General features: G+C 40.2%; 2 protein-coding genes across 2 annotated transcripts in view; one reads left to right on the top strand and one right to left on the bottom strand.

Moving 5' to 3' along the window:
* ALG9 (ALG9 alpha-1,2-mannosyltransferase) overlaps window positions 1–3897 on the top strand; it is a 77473-nt gene extending 73576 nt beyond the window's left edge. Inside the window, exon 18 of the mRNA XM_061477987.1 lies at window positions 3603–3897. The gene's annotated coding sequence lies outside the window, so the exon portion shown is untranslated. The remainder of the gene's footprint in view (window positions 1–3602) is intronic.
* The window catches only part of SIK2 (salt inducible kinase 2), a 45757-nt gene extending 25003 nt beyond the window's left edge, over window positions 1–20754 (bottom strand). Inside the window, exons 1-4 of the mRNA XM_061477986.1 lie at window positions 20485–20754; window positions 10514–10630; window positions 7920–7983; window positions 2059–2220 (exon numbers count right to left, since the gene is read on the bottom strand). Coding sequence (XP_061333970.1) covers window positions 2059–2220; window positions 7920–7983; window positions 10514–10630; window positions 20485–20634 — 493 coding nt within the window. The 5' untranslated portion in view covers window positions 20635–20754. The remainder of the gene's footprint in view (window positions 1–2058; window positions 2221–7919; window positions 7984–10513; window positions 10631–20484) is intronic.
* Window positions 20755–21586: the final 832 nt, after the last annotated feature.

Below are 21586 nucleotides of genomic sequence, written 5' to 3' on the forward strand. Positions count from 1 at the left end.
CCTGGTAAATACAGTTGTATGTCAGTCATAAATTGCAGGTGCTATGACTGTCAGTAGGTGCTAGAAATAAATGCAAGTTTATCAGAAATGAGAAAAGTAAATATACACTATGAATGGCAGTGCTGATGAACCAGCTATATTAAATCTCAACAAAGTACCTAAATGCCCTATTAGTTCTCAAAAATTCTGAGACATCACCGCCAATTCAATGTCTTTGTTATTAGTTATTATACTTGGGTCACTTTGTTTTAAAGTCCAGACATCATCTCCATCCCGAACTGTTTCTTTAGCTTTCTTCAGGTATCAAAGTGCCCTAAATAAGAACTTATACCAGAACTGCATCTTCTCACTACAACAGTTGCAAAACCCTTTTCATCTGATGATAGCTTTTAGTATTTTTACAATTTAACATTAATACAAAAGCCTACAGCAGAGTATAGAGAAAATTAAAAGATAACCATAAACAGTTTAATATCAAATGAAATGAAAGAGGCTACTGCAAAGGCTCTGCTATTAATTTATATAAAGCATTAAATAACAATTTTTACAGCTTTTATGAAGCTGCTATAAAATTCCCACTCTGAGATGCTAAAGAGCCATGAAATACAGAGAACGTGCCAAAGAACAGATTAGTAGGCTTCCCTCTCTAGCTTTAGAGACGGTTTTCCACACTCTTCCTTCTCCCTCCAAAATGCCTAACTTACATTTAGATTTGACAACACACAGTAGCCTAACGTTATGAAAATCATGATTCTGGTAATCACCAAGCTGTATTTTCCTTCTCCTCTGCTTTAATTTATGCATTACTTAACCTTTCTGTAAACTATTAAACCATGTGAAAAAGATGCTAGAGGTGGAAATGTGGTGGTAAAGGAACAAGGATGAATGTGTTAAATGTACATACAAGATCAAAGGTCAATACAAAAGCAACAAACATATACAGTACTTTTCATCTGAAAGGTGAGTGCTTATTGTAAAAGACTTTGTAGATTTCACATTCTGGTAAGATGATTTGAAAGGATTTAAAAGATTTTTCCTGAGGGTGAAGTTAATCCCCAGAATTAATTGCCTAGTCTTCCCAGTGTTTGCTGTAGTATTGCAGAGAAAGGGGTGAATCTTTGTGACAGAGATGTTAAACAGTTAAACAGGTGTTAACTTTTCCTTTAAAATCTTTAAGGACACTGTCTACATAATCCATAGACAAAAAAGAATGAATCTTTTGGAGAGCTGCTGGCACATTTAATGCTTTTCTGCAATTTTATCCTCACAGAAAAAGCAGTAGAGGTTGAGATACATTTTCAGTTCATCCTTTTCAGAGATACCAGAGAGAAAGTTCAAGGGTAAAATAATCCAGCAGCGATCTGCAACTCAGAAATCATAGGACAGTTTGGGTTGGGACTTCTCAGCCTGACTGGCTATATATTCACACTTCTTTCTCAGAACTAGCAAGCTTACTCCCATACAAACTAACTTCTAATAGTAGTTAGCCTTCCTTTCCTGCTCCCATATTACTGATGACTGAAGTTCAACAGTCCTCCAAATTGAGCTGTTATCTAGCTTTCGCATTCCAAGTGTCGCTAGGCTAAAGTCAGTATGGAAAGAGTCATGGAATTGTAATGAGTTGACAACACCAAAATGATTTCCATTGCTAGCAACATCTGCTGTGTCTAAATTTATAATTAAAATGAAATCATGCATGCAAAAAGAATAAAATCAATAAGCTTCCATTTTGAGTTTTGCTAATGTCGAAAGAAGTTATTTGATTAACTCTGTTTTAACCTGAACATCTGGCAGCATTATAGACATGTTATGACACCCACAATAAATGACTATCACTCTAAAAATTATTTCCTTTTTCCTGAAAGTATAATAGAGCTAATCTAGGAATTATTTTAGCTACATATACTGTGATACCCATAATGCAAAAATATTGCATGTGTTAATCACTCCAATTTTCTGTACCTGAAGCACAGCAGGATATCTTGGGCTATCCAGATATTACTGGCACGGCCTTCATAAAAATAAGATGTTATTCAACATCATCTACATTCTAAGTACCTGCTATTTTGATGTTCATGTTGTTGTCAAGCAGAAGATTTTCAGCCTTCAGGTCACGGTGAACAATCTTGCGGCCATGGCAATACTCCACCGCTGAGAGGATCTGCCAGAATTTGCGCCTGGCCTCAGACTCGCTTAGACGGCCATGGCTGGCGAGGTAATCTGTGACAATAAAGCAGGTTTAAATGGCAAAGACAGTAGGCAACAACCCTGAAATTAAATCATTTCTCTTAAAGTAATCAGCACCAGGAAACTCACAAACTATCTCAGCCCGTCCCAGTTTCCAAGCCATTATTCTCTCACCCTCCCCTCTAAAAGAGTAGAAAAAGAGATAACAAAATCTGCTGTGTAATGAAACTCTATTCTCAGTTCCTTCTTTTATAGTTACCCAACTATTCCGATAAATATTTTCATGTAAGTAATGTTATACGAAATTTATGTTATATATGGTACTCCTGTGGAACGGGGAATGCTTGGAATAACCGGCTTTACCATCATGAGGTTCTTTAAGCTTTAGCCACTGTCAGTTCATGTAAGCTTCACACCACACTTCTCCCTCTAAAGCCTCAACAGAGGCTGTGTGGTGGCTAAAATTATTTTTTCTCTGGAAATAAATCAAGTATCTATAAGGTATCCATCCTGACCTCTCTCTTGTCTTCACTGCATCACAAGCAGAAAGAACATTTTGTTTTCATATTTAGTTATGTTGTAAAAACTAATGTTAGCCCTGAAACAAGTGATAGCTCTGAAACTGAAGACTTCATTTATCCTCAGGAACAAAACCAAGCAAAACAGCAGCTGTGAGAGTCTTGACAGAAAGAGCTTCTATAGCCAATTCTGTTCTTTCTCTTACAAGGCATGAAATCAAAGAATGAACTGTTAAGATGGTTTCAGAATTGTCTTCAACGTCCTGCAAGGAATGAAGTTAATGGCCAAGATGCAACAATATAGATGCTGTACCCAGTAACCACAAGCAAGGGCTGAGCATATATACACATAGCACTCTCCAACCACTTGCTGCATCACAACTAGCGCTAAAGTTAAACAATAAACAGTGAGCAAAAACTAAACTGCTAAAGCTGCTGCCAGCCCCGCCTAATTATCAATAAAAGAGAAGGTCCCACGAACAGGAATCACCATTTACAGATCAGCTGACACCAACATTTCTGAGTTCAGTTAAGAGGTTAAACCAGCTGCTTCCACAAGGTGAAAAGGGAACATGATGTTATGGAGGTTTTGAGCCTCCTTCTGTTTATAAGGATCCTTGAAAATTTCATAAGTAAAATGATTAATCCTATCTTCTATACTGGTTATTTAATCTCAGTGATCCTGGCTTTGTTAGGGTGCAGGGGTTCTGTTAATAAAACATCATTTACGGGCTTTATAGATGCTTTGCAATATTTTCATTTAAGCTTTTCTGCTTTCTTTACAATAAGCACAGAAGGCCTGTGCTTTAAACTGTACTTTAAACACACTCCAAATCTGAAAATATGCTTCCAGTACAACTTTGCTGATTGTGCACTTCTGCTTCATTGTTACTACAGATAAAGACAGAAAAATACATTGTTCAGGAGGAGGGGGCACAGATCCACCAGCACACCCTGAGGATTTCTGTAGTTATTCAGGAAAACATGGAAAAGAAAGTATTTTCTGTTGTATCATATAAAACCAACCACTTTACTGACCTTGCATTATTATACATCCTGAGTTCTGTGCTGCCACTTGGGTCAGTAGACTACATTACCATTACGTGCTCCAGACAGTGTCATATTGATTATCAAAGTGAATTCTGCATTATTTTTTCACTCATGCAGTTTAAATAAGTAAATGCAATCATTAACATACCATCTTCCTAGCATGTTCAGTAAAACAGGCTTTTAATGGAAGGGTAATTTAGGAAAAAGTTCTATACTCCATTACCAAGGAAACAACTTTGTTTTACTTGTGGCAGGATTGAAAGGATTTCATGTGCTGCTGCTACTGCCTTGCAAGCACAGAGGTGGCGGCTCCTGAACGATATGAAGTGGCAGACTAGGGACCTCAGTTGCAGTACACTCATTTCAGCATCCCTTAAAAAACATTTTTAAGCAAAGCACATTAGACCTGATCTCTGGATCCTGCAGATCTGAAAACTCTCCTCAGAGCTTCTAACTCACCTAAGTCTTAATACACTTCAGATGATTTAACTTGGCAAAGCATAAGAATAAACAAAAGCGTGGCAGTAAGGAGAGATCATAATATTTGCAAGCAAAATATCATTCAGTCACAAAGTGACTGATAAATCATATGATAGCAAGGTGAAGTCAGATATCAAAGGCACAAACTAAATTACAATGCATGCAAGCCAGCTCTTTAAGCTGTTAGTCTGTAGTTTGTTAGCAATGCAGCAAACAAGTTAATGAATCCAAACTCATCATTTGCTTTTATGGATCCAGTCTGTCAGGACTTATTTAAAGACTCCAAACCACTTTGGCCTTAAGTATTGCACCAAATCTAGTAGTCTTCACAGAATAGGTCATTTAGTCTGAAATACACCTCTTTCTCTCCTGGAGAACTAGAGCATACCACAATCGATCTAAATACGTGACACTATGTGCAAGGATACTGTTTGCACATGAACTAGCTTGCAAATAGGAAAGGCTGGGATACAGGCATCATGGCAGCCTCTGGGTGACAGAAACCACTTTAAGCCAGCTGAAGTTTGCCAGAGACATTCTGCCACACAGCTGGAATCTGGACACTGTTTGAATATGCGTATATATACTTGTGAAGCCAAGAGCCACGATTCTTTAGTTTTTACTGCAGGTACCTAGAGCAAAGCACCCTGTACCTTGCAAAGACACCCTCATACCTTGCAAAGACTTAAAGGCAGCAAAGCTACCTGTGCTTTCATAAAGATACCTTTTGACAAATCTTAAGCTCATGTCATACCTTCTGGCTATGTGTTTCTATGGTAGGTTTTTCTGCCATTTTTCTATAATTAAATAGAAACCAGACACTATCTTAGACTCAGCTTCATCCACAGCAGAAAGCAACAGGACTTTTGTCAAAAGGCAGCTTCCTGTTCAGCCTCCTCAGTAGTCCAAAGGACATTAATTTACTGGACAATCAAAAGCTTAAGATGTATTTACTTCAGAACACATGACTCTGAGACATTGTCTGGCAAACCCAGTGGTCAACGCTAAGTATGGTTCTTCATTTAGGTAGACAGTGGTACGCATCTTAAGTTTGGTATGTTAAGGCTTTTTTTAAAGAGTACATACCAAAACAAGCACAATGAAAGATAATGAAGATGATTGTTGTGGTTTAAGCACAACCCAGGACAATGATTAAGGGATTGGAGAGATTGTCATACAAGGGGAGTCTAAAACAGCTGTAGGAAGACAAGGTGTAGAAGGGAATCTTATTGCGTGCATAAATACTTGACAGGAGGAAGACAACTGAGCCACTTTTCTCAGCAAAGGTATCCAACTGAAACAGGAACTTTAATTTAAACCCATGAAAAAGTCTGTTTCTGTGCAGGTGGCCAAATGCTGGAACAGGTTGGCTAGAAATGGTAGCCTCCATCCATGGTCCTGAGCAACCTGCTCTGGTTGACTCTGCTCTGAGCTGCAGGGCTGGATTAGACATTCCCTATAAAATCCCTTTTGACCTCAACTCTCCTGAGATCTGCGTTCAGTGTTAGGCACTCAAGACATAACTCATCTGGTTCAAGCTTAGTAACAAACAAATATTCCCTTATTAGGGGACACACTGTATTTCTAGTCTTAAGGATGCCTATTAACAGAAGCAGTAATAATTGGTTAGAATTTCAGCTAGGGAAATCTACATTTAACATCAGAAAGAATCTTTATAATTAAAAGAACTCAGATCCTAAATAGCTTTGTCTAGGAAGGTTACTGAATCTCTCTCTAGGGAGATTTCCAAGAATGATGCAGCTGATGCTGTGACAAAGCTGGGACACGGCAGATAGCAGCTCAAGCCCATTCCAGTTCAGTTTTCTGCATCTCTGCTCAAAGCATGTATGAAATTACCCAGGACAAACTACTAGGTATGACTAGGCTCTTACAGGTATAGACATAATTAAATACTAATACTTTAAGAAATCAAAGAAATGTTTGAATATCTCTCATGTGGAAGCATTTCTGGATATACTTAAAGTTTATTCTTCACTTTTTTTCCCCTCTGCAGCCTGGATTCTGGTAATATATACAGTCACCGATGAGAACTAGCTATTCAGAACAGGTTCACTGTAGTTAGTTCAGCTGACAGATAATCTGCTTCTCAGCTGGTTTAGAGACTTCAGGTGAGGGATGCTGAAGGAGGTTACAAGACAGTGGCTGTGAACTTTTAAAAACAGAGCAGAAACAGCTAGTTAAAAATGTCATAGATCTGTAGAGCATTAAGCACAACTGAAACCTTTTTAATTCAAAGGTTTTATTAAGTCTGAAGACCTTTTCAAAAAAACAAATCTAAACTGTAGCAGCATTTGAAGCCTCTAGGCTAAACACACCATTGACTGCAATGACTTTAACTGTCAAAAGGCAAATTCAGATTTGCTGTTGAATACAGAAAATTTCACTGAAGCTATAAAGACTGTTAGTACAGGGATTAAAAATAATGCGGTCCATGACACTTGGGTACAGGACTCCAGAAAAGCATCCCACTATTTGTGTGGTTTGAAAACTAATGGCATAAAAGGGAGACTTTATTCCACACATTGTTAGACTTGATATGGCAAATTCAGTACACCACAAGCACAATCAAGACAGGAAGGATGAAGAGCTCATACAGTTTGAGTAGTCATCTTTCTACTTTAAGATACTACCCTACTTTTCTCTACTTTTACAGTTACATCAAAGTTGCCATGGACATGGTATCCTGCTTATGACACAAACAGTCCAATGATAAGGACTTAAAAGGGGGAAAAAACCCCACCAAAACCAAATACTGAGACAAGAAGGAACTTTGAACATTTGAGTTCTGTTTCCATGAAATCCATTCCCCCACCCCCCAGTGTAAAAAATAAAGATCAGCCAGACTCCACCTCTTCTGTGCTCCAATTACCAGGGCCCTTTACATGCTGAACTCTACTCCATTGCCCTCTAAGTTCATTTGGCCTAACTGTTTCAGAGAAACTTTCTCAGCAACTCCAATTTTATTATTGGAACTCAAATGCATGTGAGAAGTCTTAAGTACCTGGGTATCAAGCATAAAGAAAAGAAATACTAAAAAGGAAAAGAAAGAAAACTAAAGAAAATTAAAAAGAAATACTGAATTTCACACAAATTTAACACTGAAGTTCTACTTGAGTGATAATTATGAGAAAAAGAACAAGAATTAATATGGATTTGACCGTGCAAGTCCATACAGACAACCTAAAATGTTTATTATACATGTAACCTGACATCCTCTCCTGCCCAGCACGTATTTCCTGAAAACATTAAAACATCACATCTGATAAATTTGTACACAACTGCACAAGAAACAGATTCTCCTGTTAAAGTGAATATTGTTTGGGTAATGTTCATTATCAGGCTAAATGTTTCGGTAATAGTTTTTCATCTAACTCAATGCTGAAAACCTGGCAATTCTGACAGCTGAGAGTTTACCCTGCACTGTTCTATTTAACAAGCCTTTGTCTTCTGCTGAAGGAACATCAGTTAACAATTAACTAGTGTACATTGTAGCAGTTTTTCTGAAGTTATTAGTCCTGAAATAAGGAACACTGACTTTATTCTTGACAAATAAAGGAAAGTGACATACTACAGTAAGAGGGATGTTTGGGCAAGACAAATATAACTGACAAACTTCAGAAGTTAACATTAAAATGTTGAACATGAAAATACTCTCTTGCTTACCGAAAATTTCTCCATTTTTGGCAAATTCTGTCACAAGGTACAACATGCTTTTGGTCTCCATCACCTGTTGACAGAGAAATCACATGAGAGGATTTGTGGGAAGAGCAAAAAGCAAGCAAGCACCCAAATGGGTACATATTTTCATTGTTTTCTTCTGGTAAAGGACATGAGAGTCTTTGCCTTGCACATACAGTTATCACGATCTTTCACTTGGATGTTTCAAGTTACCTCAGCAATTTCAAGGGGAGCATTTGTATGCTAAGAACAAGGATAAGCTTTATATACTGCATAAAGCCAGCACACAGAGGAGGTGGATAGGATTCTTATCCACAAGTGAGTAACAAAATCATCATATCCTCAGTTTAAAGCCTTTCCTGTAAGGAATTAGCCAACTTAGTGTTCATGGCCTTGAAGAGAAGGATATCACCCAACAATTCAAAATTCCATCCTTCATGATATCAGCTGTGGAAAGCCAGCCAAGTCAGTTACCTTGCAGCTTTCTTCCTAATGATCTACTCCTCAATTGCTTAAGCAGCTAGTCAGGAATGCATTGCACAAATAGAATCATCAAGATATACACCCAAAGTGAAAAAATCCTCTGCTTCCAAACAGTAAGTCCTTTAGGACTTCCCTTCAGTATATTACTACAATTTCAACACCCAACACACTTTGGGCCTATTTCAAGAATCACAGTGAAATCATTCAATCTGAACTGCCTGTGGACAAGACCTTGAACTCGATTTTTGTATTTTATTTATGCATAAGCTTTAAAGTACTCGAACATGGCTCAAAAATTTCTTCTTTTTAGAGGAATGCTAAAAAAAAACAAAAAACAAAACACCCCAAACATTGTTATGATAGAAGCAGAATTAGCAAATCACTGAAAAGCCAGCTGACAGAACAAGATGGCAGTTCTGCAGTCCCTCCTGCACCCTTGTTTAATTCTACAACAGCTGAGCATGCAATGACTGAAGTGTCTGTATCAAGAAGGCAAAACATTTTGGAAAGACTGTTTTAAATTAACATCTGGAGACAGGAAGCTGCAACATTGTATTATATATTGATTACACACATATATATATTTATGGAATCATTCTTAATCAAGCCAAGATCAGTAGCTTCATTACCTGACTTTGACAATCCTCAGTAAGTCCTTGACATGAGACAATTCAGAAACTTGTAGTGTGGACACAGTACAGCAATAGGCACATTATACAAGCAAACTACTAAGACAATTAGATTGAAGGGTTTTGTAAAAATAAACTCACCTCTCTACCAAATGCATTTCTAACAAGCCAATCCCTTAGTAAAAGGGATAGTAAAGGGGTAAGCATTACATACAATTACCCTCTCTAGACTCTACCACTTCTGTGATTTATCATTCGTTCAGAAGGAACTGTGGCAGATACTACTGAAGCTAGTTACAGATTTAACTCCCCAGGGTCCACCTCTACTCAATAAATTGACATTTTTAAGAGGAAGCAACAGTCTCTTTCCCAAAAGATGGAAGCTAAACAAGTCTAAACCAGGATCTTCACCTTTATTCAACAGAAGAATTCCAACACTATAGGTCCAGGTAAATCCGTCTGCTCACATTGTCTTTATAGACATCAGCTTTAATAGCAAGGGTTAACTGAAGCACAAATGCCAGCAGCCTCAAACATTCTACCATATGCTAACAGGAACAGAAAATGAAACAATATAGAACTAACCTATATTCTACTATACAAACTATGCACACTAAAAAAAGTCACAAACATTCAAAAGTTTTCATTGTCTGCTTTATCACAAGTGAAGGTTTTTCTCTTATGTAAATACACATTGTTATATTGTAATTATCAATCCTTTATGTAAAAGGGATGCATTCAATTCCACCACATACATAATTCACTTTAGGATGAAGTATCCAATTGTCCACATCCACAACAGAAGTGAAATGCAAGATTCCACAAAAATAAATCCCAGGTTGAACTAGTTATCTGCATCCCAGTAAACACGCTTCAAGATACAGTGTTTGGGAAGCTGTTGCTTAGTGCGTGCATTTACGTCACAAGTACGTCTGCAGAATCTCAATTTACGTGTCCTCATGTCTTATCTTTGGATGAGGAAAAAAAGGCTGAAAGTACTCCTTAATCTGCATTCTGAGCCAAGACATGGCTCGAGAAAACCACTATATCCATACAGATCCTCCCAGCTAGTACTCAATGTAGACACATAAGGCTGAATATCCCTATCCTGCTCTAGTTTACACAGTACCTTATCTACTAACTGACAGCAAAGTTTCATCACCAGGTATTTCTAACTCAGCTCTCTCACTAACGTAAAATTAACAACCTTCTGTGTATTTTAAGCAGATTGCAGGTACATTGGAGTATCTAACATGGCCAGCCTAATTGGTACCACAGAATGAACAAGACCAAAACTGATGTACTTTCAAAGAATTTAAATGCTACCCCAATGCAAATCAATTCCAGAAAAGCTAGAGTTTGTCATGGGCTGGTGATTTGCCAAAAGTCATTGGCCTAGAGCAAGCTTTTCATACAGGAGCAAATGAGAGAGGGGAGTAGGAAAAAAAGAGACACCACTAACCATACCTGGTAAAGCTTTATTATGTGTGGGTGATCAAGCATTTTCATTATCTGCACTTCTCGGTAGATCTTCTCCAGATTCACAGCATCCAGCTGAGATTTGTCAATGATTTTTATTGCCACCTGCAGACAAATCACAAAAGTCAGATTAAGACTCCCCAGTGTATTCCTCATTAGTTTGCCCTCATTACAAAGGGAATAATGCAACCCCAGATAACTCAGAGGTTTCTTCTAGCTCAAAAATACACATCGCCCACTTAAAACTATAGCAGCACCACATTAAACATGTCAGTAGTCCCATTAAAGTGGCTTCAGGACTATCACCTACATCAGCATGTCAGAAAGAGGGTTTTACATAAAATGGAAGACACAGGACCGGTGATGAAGGCCAGTACTCCAATGAGCCCGGGTGCAGAATGCTCTTACCGGTAGCAGGTGGGAACAATCAAGGACCCTTCATGAAGCAGTGTTGTAAAGACAAAGATCATCTTAAAAAGCTTAATGGTATCCATTTCTGGAGTCAAGGTAACCAATTTGAATCCCAAAATGCTAAATGATATTTAAAATGATCCTGTTGGCTCAACACAAAGAATGGTAGATCTGTGCAGTTTCAACATTTTAACTAATTAATATGCTACTACAGAAGGACATCTGCAGCTCATCTGTTCAGGGAAAAAAACTGTACAGATGTTTGTCAGTCAAACCTTGTAAACAGATCTCGATTAGTTTAGAAAACACATCTTGATCCTACTGACCTTGTTTTTAGCCAATACCTGCAAAATGAATTACAAGTAATTACACGTGCTTTGGAAACTAAAAATTTCAATGTGCAAAATATAGATGCATAAAAACCATGCAAAGGTAACAACACTAAGGAGTATTCAATATATAAATGGTGTTTATTCATCCTGAATATCACATTATTAATGCTGAAGCAGGAGCAAACAATATATAAGTCACACAAACACTTCCAATTATAACTGCATTTCACAAACTATTGAACTATGGGAGACAGCTGCTATGCAGGAGACAAAAATCCACAGGAGGTGAATCTCATTATCTGCAGTAAGGCTGATTATGGACCCACCTGAATTCAGAATTAACTATTTATTGACTTCATTTCAGTACCCTTTTGCTTGATAACCCTTTCAAAAGTCACTGTCTTCCCCAACCACCAGAAAAATAAGACAAGGCTGAGTGAATAAACTAGTATAGCTTTGTAATCAGTGAAAAGTCATTCTGATTTCTAAGATGCAGGATGCACTCTTACAGAGCTGAAGCAGAACAGGGCTATTTTCCAAAGCAAGCAAACAGTTTTTTGAAACTTTTTTCAAAAGATAGGATATTGCTTGTTGTTTTTTTTTAACCAATGTCCCGTTAATGTAGAACTCACTAAGGCTGGATTTATCAAAGGCCAGTACACATTGATAAGAATAATGATATTACACCCATTAGGCAGAAAACAAGAAAAAAAGACTTGCATCCTGTAACATTTTCACCCTTAATCACGAGTTAACTCCATAGCCTTAATCCTTCAAAATGTAACAGTGGGTACCTTGGAAGAAGTGGTACCTAAAATGGCATTCTGCCACTCCACACAGCCTTCCTGTCCTCCCCAGCTCTCTGCACCATTCAATATCCTAGGTAACATACAGCAATTCAGGGGATCCTGATACCTGATCTTTTCAGAAGATGCTTTCCCCGTTGTCTTTTGCTTTTATTTACAGCTCTCTTCATAATGCATCTGCTCTGCCCTCTTTCAAATTACACTGCACTGAGAAGTGTTTGGGAACAGTGAAGCTCAGGATGGCAGGGTCCTAAAAGATTACAGGTCTCCCTTTGTAAGTTTCTAACTTGACTATGAAGATATTCGCTAAACCATGCAAATGAAACATGTTTCTGCTCCTATTTGTTCCCCCCCCCCCCCCATCCTATTCCCATTCTTTCCAGTTACAATATTAATTTGCTATCTTACACTTGGCATATGTATAAAACTTGATAATAAAGGCCTGGCTTCACATATGCAAGGAAAAAGGGCAGGAAAAAGAACAGTAATATGCACAGGACTGGACTTCCCACTTGGTCTTGCCAGATCTGCACTCCCTTTGACTACTCCCTCCAGCAATTGCTCATTCTCTCAGCAGGTCCCCTTTCGCTCACTTATAAAGGCAGAACAGCAAGCTGCTTCCTTATTTGGTCTGATTATATGCCATGTGGCAGCAGAGGATGCAAACAATCATTCGTGCAGCTTAAGAAAAAACACCACACAAAACCCATACCTTTAATCCTCCCTGGCCTTATTTAAAATCACACCTAATGAAATGACTTCTGGTTACTGTTTATGCTGGTTTTGCAGGCACTATTTGGTAGCCTAAGAAGAAATCACTTCGCTAGGAAAGTTACAAAACGTCAAAGTAATCAAAACAAAGCACTAAAGCCAGACAAAATTCTTGTACAGCAGGAAAACATTTACTAAAAACAACCCATGTGTCACATTTCTCCCCTTCCTCTATTTTATACTGTCTCTCTGGAATCAACAGACCCACAAGCTGGTTTCTCCTTCATTCTCCCCATCTAATCCAGTTTACCCCCATTATTAGGGTGACCTCCAGAATTAAGAATGGAGCTCACCATCTCTTATTTACAAATCAATGAGAAGATTAATCTGTAGCAATCTTGCATTCCCATCACAAAACAGCAATACAGCTTGCAGTCAAGCACCAAGGTATCTCCAATCTTGGACAGATCAGGTGTTCAGGAAAGCCTAAATGCCTCCTTCATCAATGCAGAGTAGTGCAAAAAAAAAAAAAAAATCAGGCTGGAGTGGTTTTTTTGTTGTTTTTTTTTATTTCATGTTTAATGGCAACCTAATTAAAACAGCAATTGACACAGACAGCATCAGCTTCTCAGGAACTTGAGGTATTTCCAGTAGCTTTTTTCTTCGCCTCTTTCTTACTTCACATAATCCACACATTGCATAAGCATTACCTAAAACCTGCCTCACTTTCAACTTTTAAAGCTGCCTCCTTCCCTGGCTCTGGTTCATTGAATTTCACCTTACAGCTGCGTGCATTTCTTCCCCATAGTAAGGTGTTTTAGGAAGCTCTCCAAATCCAAGCAAAAAAAAGATACAGTAACTTTCTCCTGTTTACTAATCTTTCATATAGGAAATGTGTGCATTACAGAAAAACTAGTAAAAGCAAAGCTATGCATGATTTCAAACAAAAGAGGTTAAGTCTAGCCTAGAAGAGGAAAAATAAGTGAAACTGCAGCAAAGGATTAAATAAGGGAGGTGTGGACGATCTGGGGGAACAAAACCCCACACCACAGCAGCTTGCTCTGAACCTCTGTTCATCTGTCCATCACACTACCATCAGATTGATTAGCACTAATATTTATACTTCCTTCTTCTGTACTTCTCACCTCCTCCTACTGGGGAAGGGGAGGATTCTGCAACTGCACAGCTACTTTTTCCTAGTGAAAAATCCACCTTTACAAGTACATTGACTCTTGGTGTTTTTTTTCCAGTACAGTTTGGCACTTCCACAGTTTGCTCCTAAACTTTGAGTATTCCTTTTACTGAAAGTTCAAAGGTGCAGCCTGTGACCACTTCCAAGCCTACCTACAAGTGTCTGTGCTGCCAGCTTCCTCCAGAGATAGACATTGTTCTGCATGCTGCAGTTCCTAGCTTTTAACATCCATAGAGTTCCAACAGAAAAAGTCTTCTAACTTTGTTTTCCCACCTAACAAAATTATCCAGTTCCCCAGGAAAACCTACGTATTTCATTTGTCCTTCTTCAGTTTTAAAGATTAACTACTTCCATTTTCCCTTCAATTTAATAATCAGTGCCTAGTGTAGTTTTACGTTTTCCAAGGTTAATAAGACTATGCAGCTATATAATAATTTCAGTTACTAAAAAGTAATTCTACATAAAAGGATGTAAAAGGCATTTTTCATCTTTACAAGGTTAAGATTTTTGACCAGATTTTATTGCCTAAGAAGCAACAACCAGTGAAACCGCATAGAGAAAAGAAGCATTTAAAAAAAATATAAAAGGCTCATAAATTTGGAAATCATGGCTACAAATCCTCCTATAACCTTCACTCCACTTTCTGGCCAAGAACAGTGCTTCGTGTTCCAATATGTCCTACTTTCTTCCCTTTCCAGAATTTCCCTATCTCTCTTGTATTTAGAAATACAATTCCCAAAGACTGTTGCAAGACTGAAGCCAAATCCTTCTCCTGAAAATGTAGGAGCAAGAAAACAAGTCTTCAAGTCACATGTTTCTTGGAGCAGAATAACTCCAGAAAAGTCCTCTTTCAGTAGTCATGAAACATTTCCTTACCTCCCCATACCACAAGGGAAAAGCGATCACAGATTTAGTACAAGCCACAGAAGGTTAACGCTCCACAGGAGCACACAGTAACATACTTTATTGTCTATACAAAGACTCACAAAGTGGTAACACTAACATGTACCACTGACGGAAGTATTATGCAGTTACAGCTTTTGAGTCTGAAAAGACCTGTTCTGTTTAGACGCTGGACACCGAGGTACAACAGTGTATCAAGGACTTGGATACTTACATAAAAATGTTTTTATGAAGATACCACCAGACACGAATGACAGAGATAAAGTGCTCTTTATTAAGTCAATTAATACTGAATTCCTACAGGCAACTATGGAGCTAGAAAAATGATGTTACATGTGACTTTGCAAACATTGGAAAACAAATTGGTTTGGAACACTACAAAAGGAGCCACTGTCTCAGCAGGCTACTTGCTACCTCTGTCATCACGTTGAGATGCCTTTTGGTCTGCTACATCTGTACTCTGTTCAAGAAAAAAAGACAAACAAGACTTCTTTAGTTGGATCATTCAGTTAACAGCTATCACTAATATAGTCAAAGTGTGCGGTATAACCACATCAGTTCACAACCTCTCAGATATCTGATATAATTCTACGCACAGCTCTCCACTAATTATCTTATTTGAGATACAAGAGGAAGAGATAAATTAATGAAGAACAAGCTATATTTCTATTTTTAATAGGTTTTCAATTTAAAAAACCCATATTACATCAAACCATATTTTGTCTCACAATGTGGAATTATTTGGTACTATTAAGCAGTTGGTTTTGAACAGAGTAAAAGCGTGTGCCTACTTGAAGGAAAAGAATTTCCTATTTGCAGTCCTTGTACAACTCTTAATGTGCATATTATATACATGCATACTGTGGCAGGCTTCTGTAGGAGAAACAGCATAGTAGCAGCTGGCTCCCACTGCTTCCACAGTCAAATGCAGATTAGATATCTCAGTTTATTCTGAATCTTCATCATTCATGCATCTTGCCAGGGCCACAGAAGATACAGAGAAAACCCACTTGGAAATACTTAAAATCCAGCAACTTCTTCATAATGATGTGAAGGAACAGTGCATTCAACAGCAACGGCTCACTTTTGTCCATGATCTCAGCTGTGTCATGATGACAGGAAAAAGGGAAGTAATTCTTAGAGGTGGAGAAACTGCTTCAAGATGGGAAAGAGTTTCCTGTCTGAAAAGTGTTTTGTCCTTGAATATAGAGCTCGCTAACAACTACTAGCATCTTGCACAGATGGTGGAACATCACTTTGATCTTTTGAAGACAGTGCAGAGAGACAGCCTGCACACACAAATGAATTCTCATTTCTCTAGCATGGTCAAGCATTGCCACAGCACATGCAAACTAACTCTAATCTGGCACGTACCAAATTGAGGACAATTACACAAGTTTTCTGACCCTAGTTTTGGCCTTTTTAATAGTTATCACTTCTCCTAAGGATAATAAAAGACAACAAACTGGAAAATCCCAACCAAACATCAATATATAGTATTAGCACATACTTCAAATAAAAGAGGGGATCCTGTTCCTTCCCCTATCACTAGTTTTTGGTGCTTAAATTTGTATTCCAAACTATCACTGGAACTTTCATGACTGCTTTTAATGTAAAAATATTAGGAAGAGCATGCATTTCCTTCCCTCTTTTACTAACAGCCTAGAGAGCTGGCCTAACAAGTCGACATAAAAGAGAGGTTTGTCCATGCCAGTGCAAGCTTTAAGGTTTCATGCAGGTTACAGAAATTCATATTTGCCTTGTTAACCCAATGCATCCTAATAGTAGATAAACTGCATTAAAATTAATCAACACAACTTCCTGCAATCTGGAGCTACTCCAAATTGCAACAGCAAAGTGCTTGGCTATCACAGATTTATAAAGGCATTAACCTCCTTTAGGGTTATGCTCTACCTGTGAGCTCACACCCTCTGCCTCCAGATATATGTTCCTCCTCACCCCCTTGCCAAGAGATCCAGAGAGCTGGAAACAGTTAAATCAGCACCCTCAATATATACATATATGTTTGGGTTTTTTTCTGCAGTAATGTCATTTTCCTGCTGAATTACTCCACTAACCCAAACTTCATGCTACATAGCAAAGGGAGCAGCTGTCTCTGCTTGTATCTTTCATTTTTACACAGACCTAAGCACACATTCACATCTAAACTAGTGTCACATCTTGTATCAGGAGCTGGTAATTTTCAAAGAGAAGTGCAAACCACGTGTAACATACCAGGCAGTTTAAAAGCCTAACTGTGAACCATAAGGCCATACTAGTCAGAAAGGTTTCATTTTCATCTGAGGAGCAATGGCTAGTATTCTTCTGTAGATGACTAATCCTTAGGGGATATTAGTTAGAGTTTTGGGAGGTGGGGAACATGACTCTCTCACAGCCTATTCACAAAGGCTTTTCTTCATCCTTAAATTGCATTGCTTCTTTCCAAGTAGTACCTTCATCTATGGCAAGAGCTTTTCATTACTGTTCACTGCTTCATGTCATCGTATTTCAGCAGATGAAAATATCCATCTTCTTGAACTTTATGCTTGCAAATACTTCTGCTCTCTTTTAGACTCCTTCTGAGGAAAAATTTTGCTTATTTGTGCATGCCTCATTAACAAAAGTTGCCCTGAGATCACAGGATTTCTCGGCAACAGGATAAATAGGCAGGGCAGGAAAGCACGTGAATCTGAATGGCAACAAACACAAACAAGCAGCAAAGCAAAGACCACATTCAACCATGCAGCCCCTTCTGGGGCACTCTTTATGGACTGTCATTAGTGCCATGCACTACCTCTATTACTACAAATAGGAATCAACCCCCCATTTTTCTTCTTTTTGTTTGACTATTAAGTCACGCAATTTTAGTATTGCGGTAATACAGGATTCTAGTTATTATTTCTGAGTTTGCATAACCATCTACTACCCTGTCTTACGTATATCTTCTGCTTCATGCCTAGTTTCTTTTTATTTTCACCGACACTTTGCTAACATTTTATGGAACTATGCTTACTATTTGCAGTTCAAGTTAAAACTCTATACTCTGATAATGCGAGTTTTCCTTAAAAAGGATGGATTCCTTACATAATCCCCAAGTGCTGACCGTTCCAGGCAAGAAGAGCCCATCTTTCTTGAGAGTTACTGGCTAGTCAGTTACACAAGCAAACGTACTGATGCTAAAAAAGCCCAACAACAGACAGGTACTGAATGTAAAGGGTTTAAATACAGAGATTCACGAGAAACTCCGACAAGGAAAGTCCTTTGTAAAAGAGCTTTCTGAGCAAGTCTCAACAGCAACACAGCGCAGATCTGTCTGCAGTACAGATGTAATGGGACACAAGTACAGCCTTCCAAGAAGCTAGTAAGCTGAATATTCTTTAGCTGCAGGTTTTGTGAAGGCACAAATGAATGTGAGAAATTAGCAACTCAAGAAATTTAAGCAACAGTTTAGAACAAGCCTGAGAGACAAACATTAATAAGCAGGATTTCCACGTTAGATGTACACTGAACTAACAGTAAATGAAATGAAGTGGTCCAAACTTGAAGCGCTAATTCAAAGTAGCATTTGGCTAGAATTAATTTCCCCTGACATTACTAGGAGTAATCATAATAGGTTTCCCCTTCCTCAGAGGCCACCTAAGAACTTTCAGCAACTAACTCAGCAATTAAGTTCCAGATAAATGTTCTTGGATCTCTTACTGCAGAAATCAGTGTAGCTGTACTGAAAAATGAAGGACTTTGATATCAGCCTTCAATACAGGCAAATTTGCTGCAAAAATCATGCAGAAGATCAAAAGGGTTCAAACTGGGCACAGAGTTTCTCAGAATAAGAAAGCTGGTTAAAAAATTTCAAGACTGTATTAGAATGCACCAGAATTCAGCAATTTCTTAGGACACTGATGGAAAAATCATACCAGAGTTGGGAGCTGCTATGCTCTGTTTTCTGTAGCCTTTGTTATTTTGAACAATACTAAAGAAATACACTTTCTAAAATGACAAAAATTAAAGTTTTCATCCCCGTCACAAAGTCTGCCACAGAAACGAGAACTAAAAAGTAGACAACAACTTACTAACTTCAAGTGAAGCATTTATTAGTTTGGCATATGGCATCAAACTTGGGTACAGATCACTAGTGTTGCAAGGGCTTTGCTTGGCTATTCAGTAATAGCAAGGAAGGAGTTAGCAATAATAGTTTATTCTAAAAGTTGAGAAATAAGACAATAAGAGAAATCTATTTTAGTACTTGGGGGATGCAAGCCTCACCTATCACTGCATGGCCAGAACAATGTTAGCATTGCAGGTTTGTTTTCCATAACTGAAGCCCAAACTAAAGGCATTTTTCATTCCTGCAAGGAATGATGTTACCACACAAGACCACAGAAGCTGAATAATTGCAGTCTTTTTTCAGTTTTCTACCTTGCACTTCAGATGTATTTTATTTACTTTTGCCTGGTACAGAGCAGCACAATAAACTCTTCTTCAGTAACAATGAAAGCAACCATTACAGCCTTATGAAAAGCTTAACACTAGGTGTTGTGACTAAAACCACCTAAAAAGAAAATATAAGAGGAAGCTGATCTTTCAAAGCCATTACCCTCATCAGATACCAGTTTTTAAAAGTGACCATAACTACATTTTATCTATACAGACTTACAGTAATTTGTTTTAGGCAAAGCATAAGATACTAAGAATCCACTGACTAGTAATCACCAGGTAACACAGGCACAGGGGGGAGAGGGGTGGTGGTTAAACAAAGAGACTAAAAATGGTTGAATTTGGTTAACTGGCAGGATTATGAACTGAAGAATGAAGAACGACTTTAAGAAATCAGGGGATGCGCATACAGAGACATTCCTTTGCTAAAACAGATTACCGAGGCGTAAGACTGCTCATCTGCAAGTACTGGCCAGGTCAGGAAACCGTAACATTCAGGACATGAAAGTGAGTACAACACAAGGTTTGAACCTTCCCTGTTAACAGAAAGTTATCACTGTCTGATGGTTATACTCACGAACTAAGCCAGCAGCCGCCTGACCCCTGCACCCTCCCAACCCGAGCATCCTTACTGTGACAGCAACACACCGCCTGTGGCCTGAGCCACTTGGGGCATCCCCCTAGAGCTAGACCAGGCAGCATTATCATTGCCCTTGCCAGGAAGATGAAAGCAAGAAAACAAACAATAAACGGCGGCTAAGGCTCCTGCCCGCAGCCGAACACCTCAAGTAAGAGATACCCCCCCCTCCTTACAGAAGGAGGCTCCAGTGCCGAAAGGGACAAAAGGAGCAAGCAGCCTGTAAAGACGCCGCTGCGCGCTCCGCCGAGCCACCCCCACCCTAAATCCCTAGCTCCCGAGCAGACCCCCGAGGCCAACTGCCCGCCCCCCGCTCCCCATCCCAGAGCACGGCCGCGGAACCACACCGCTCCGCGCCCGGCTCCCCCAGCACCCCGCAGCCCTACGGCCGCCGCCCCTCGTTCCAAACCCCGGGAGCCCCGGCGGGCATCCGCGCTCTGCCGCCCAGCGCCGGGCACGGCGAAGCCCGGGAGGGGCCCGGCCGGGGCAGGAGGCGACCGCGGCCCCCGCAGCCGCGTCTGGTTTGGGCTCACCTCGCTGCGCGTGATGCGGTGCCGCGCCAGCTTGACCACCGCGAAGTTGCCTTTGCCCAGCGTGCCCTCGATGTCGTAGAAGCCGACGCGGACGGGCCCGAGCCCGCGGGGCAGCAGCGGGGGGGGCCGCCGGGGCTCGGCCATTACCATGCTGGGCGCGGGGGGCGGCGGCGGCGGCTCCGGCGCGGGCAGCGGCGGCAGCAGCTCGAGTCTGTCTGCGGCGCCCCGGAGCCCTCCTCCACCAACCGCACGTCACAGCGCGCGTCAGCGCGGGAGGAGCCTCGCCATGGCAACCGCGGCCACCGCGGCGGGGCTGGACCGCACCGGGCTGGGATGCGCTCCCCTTCCCGGCGGCCCCGGCACCCCCGCCGGAGCTCCCGACCCCGGTGCGGTGCGATTTGAGCCTCGTCCCAGCTCTCCTCCTGCTCTCCGCTGCGCCCCCAGCGAGGCTTTTTGTAGAGGGGTGGAGGCACCTTGAGCGCATCGTTAGCAGGAGGAGGAGGAACGAGCCAGACCCAGGTGACTCTCAATGGAGCCCTCAATCAGGGTCTCCCTAGCCCCAGGGTACAGTAAGAGCCTTGGGCTACTGCACCTGGGTCAGGGACCCTTGAGTATGTATTATCCTGAGGGAAACGCCCTCTCTCTACCAGTGAGCAGCGTTTTCAATGGGCCAGGCTATTCCAGATCAGAACGATGCCTTTTGTTAGTACATCAGCCTGCCGAAATCCTGGTTATTGTTATGCAGTACTCATGTTGAGCACTGTGTGCAGTTCTAGGACCCACAACTTAAGAAGAATGTGAAGGTATTGGAATGCATCTAGAGGCGGCAACAGAGCTGGTGAAAGGGCTGGAAGACACATCCTGTGAGGAGCAGCTGAGGACACTGGACTTGTCTAGCTTGGAGAGAAGGAGGCTGAGGGGTGACCTTACAGCTTCCTGAGGAGAGAATGTGGAGAAGGAAGTGCTAATCTCTTTTCCCTGGGATCCACTGATAGACTGTGTGGGAATCCCTCATCAGGGGAGGTTGAGGCTGGATGTTAGGAAGAATTTCTTAACAGAGAAGGTGCTCAAACCCTGGAACAGTCTTCTTAGAGAGGTGATC

Source organism: Pezoporus flaviventris, unplaced genomic scaffold (genome assembly GCF_033815535.1).
Source record: "Pezoporus flaviventris isolate CSIRO_AGI_PZ_B2104156 unplaced genomic scaffold, CSIRO_AGI_Pfla_v1 ptg000113l, whole genome shotgun sequence".
Classification (NCBI taxonomy): Eukaryota; Metazoa; Chordata; class Aves; order Psittaciformes; family Psittacidae; genus Pezoporus; species Pezoporus flaviventris.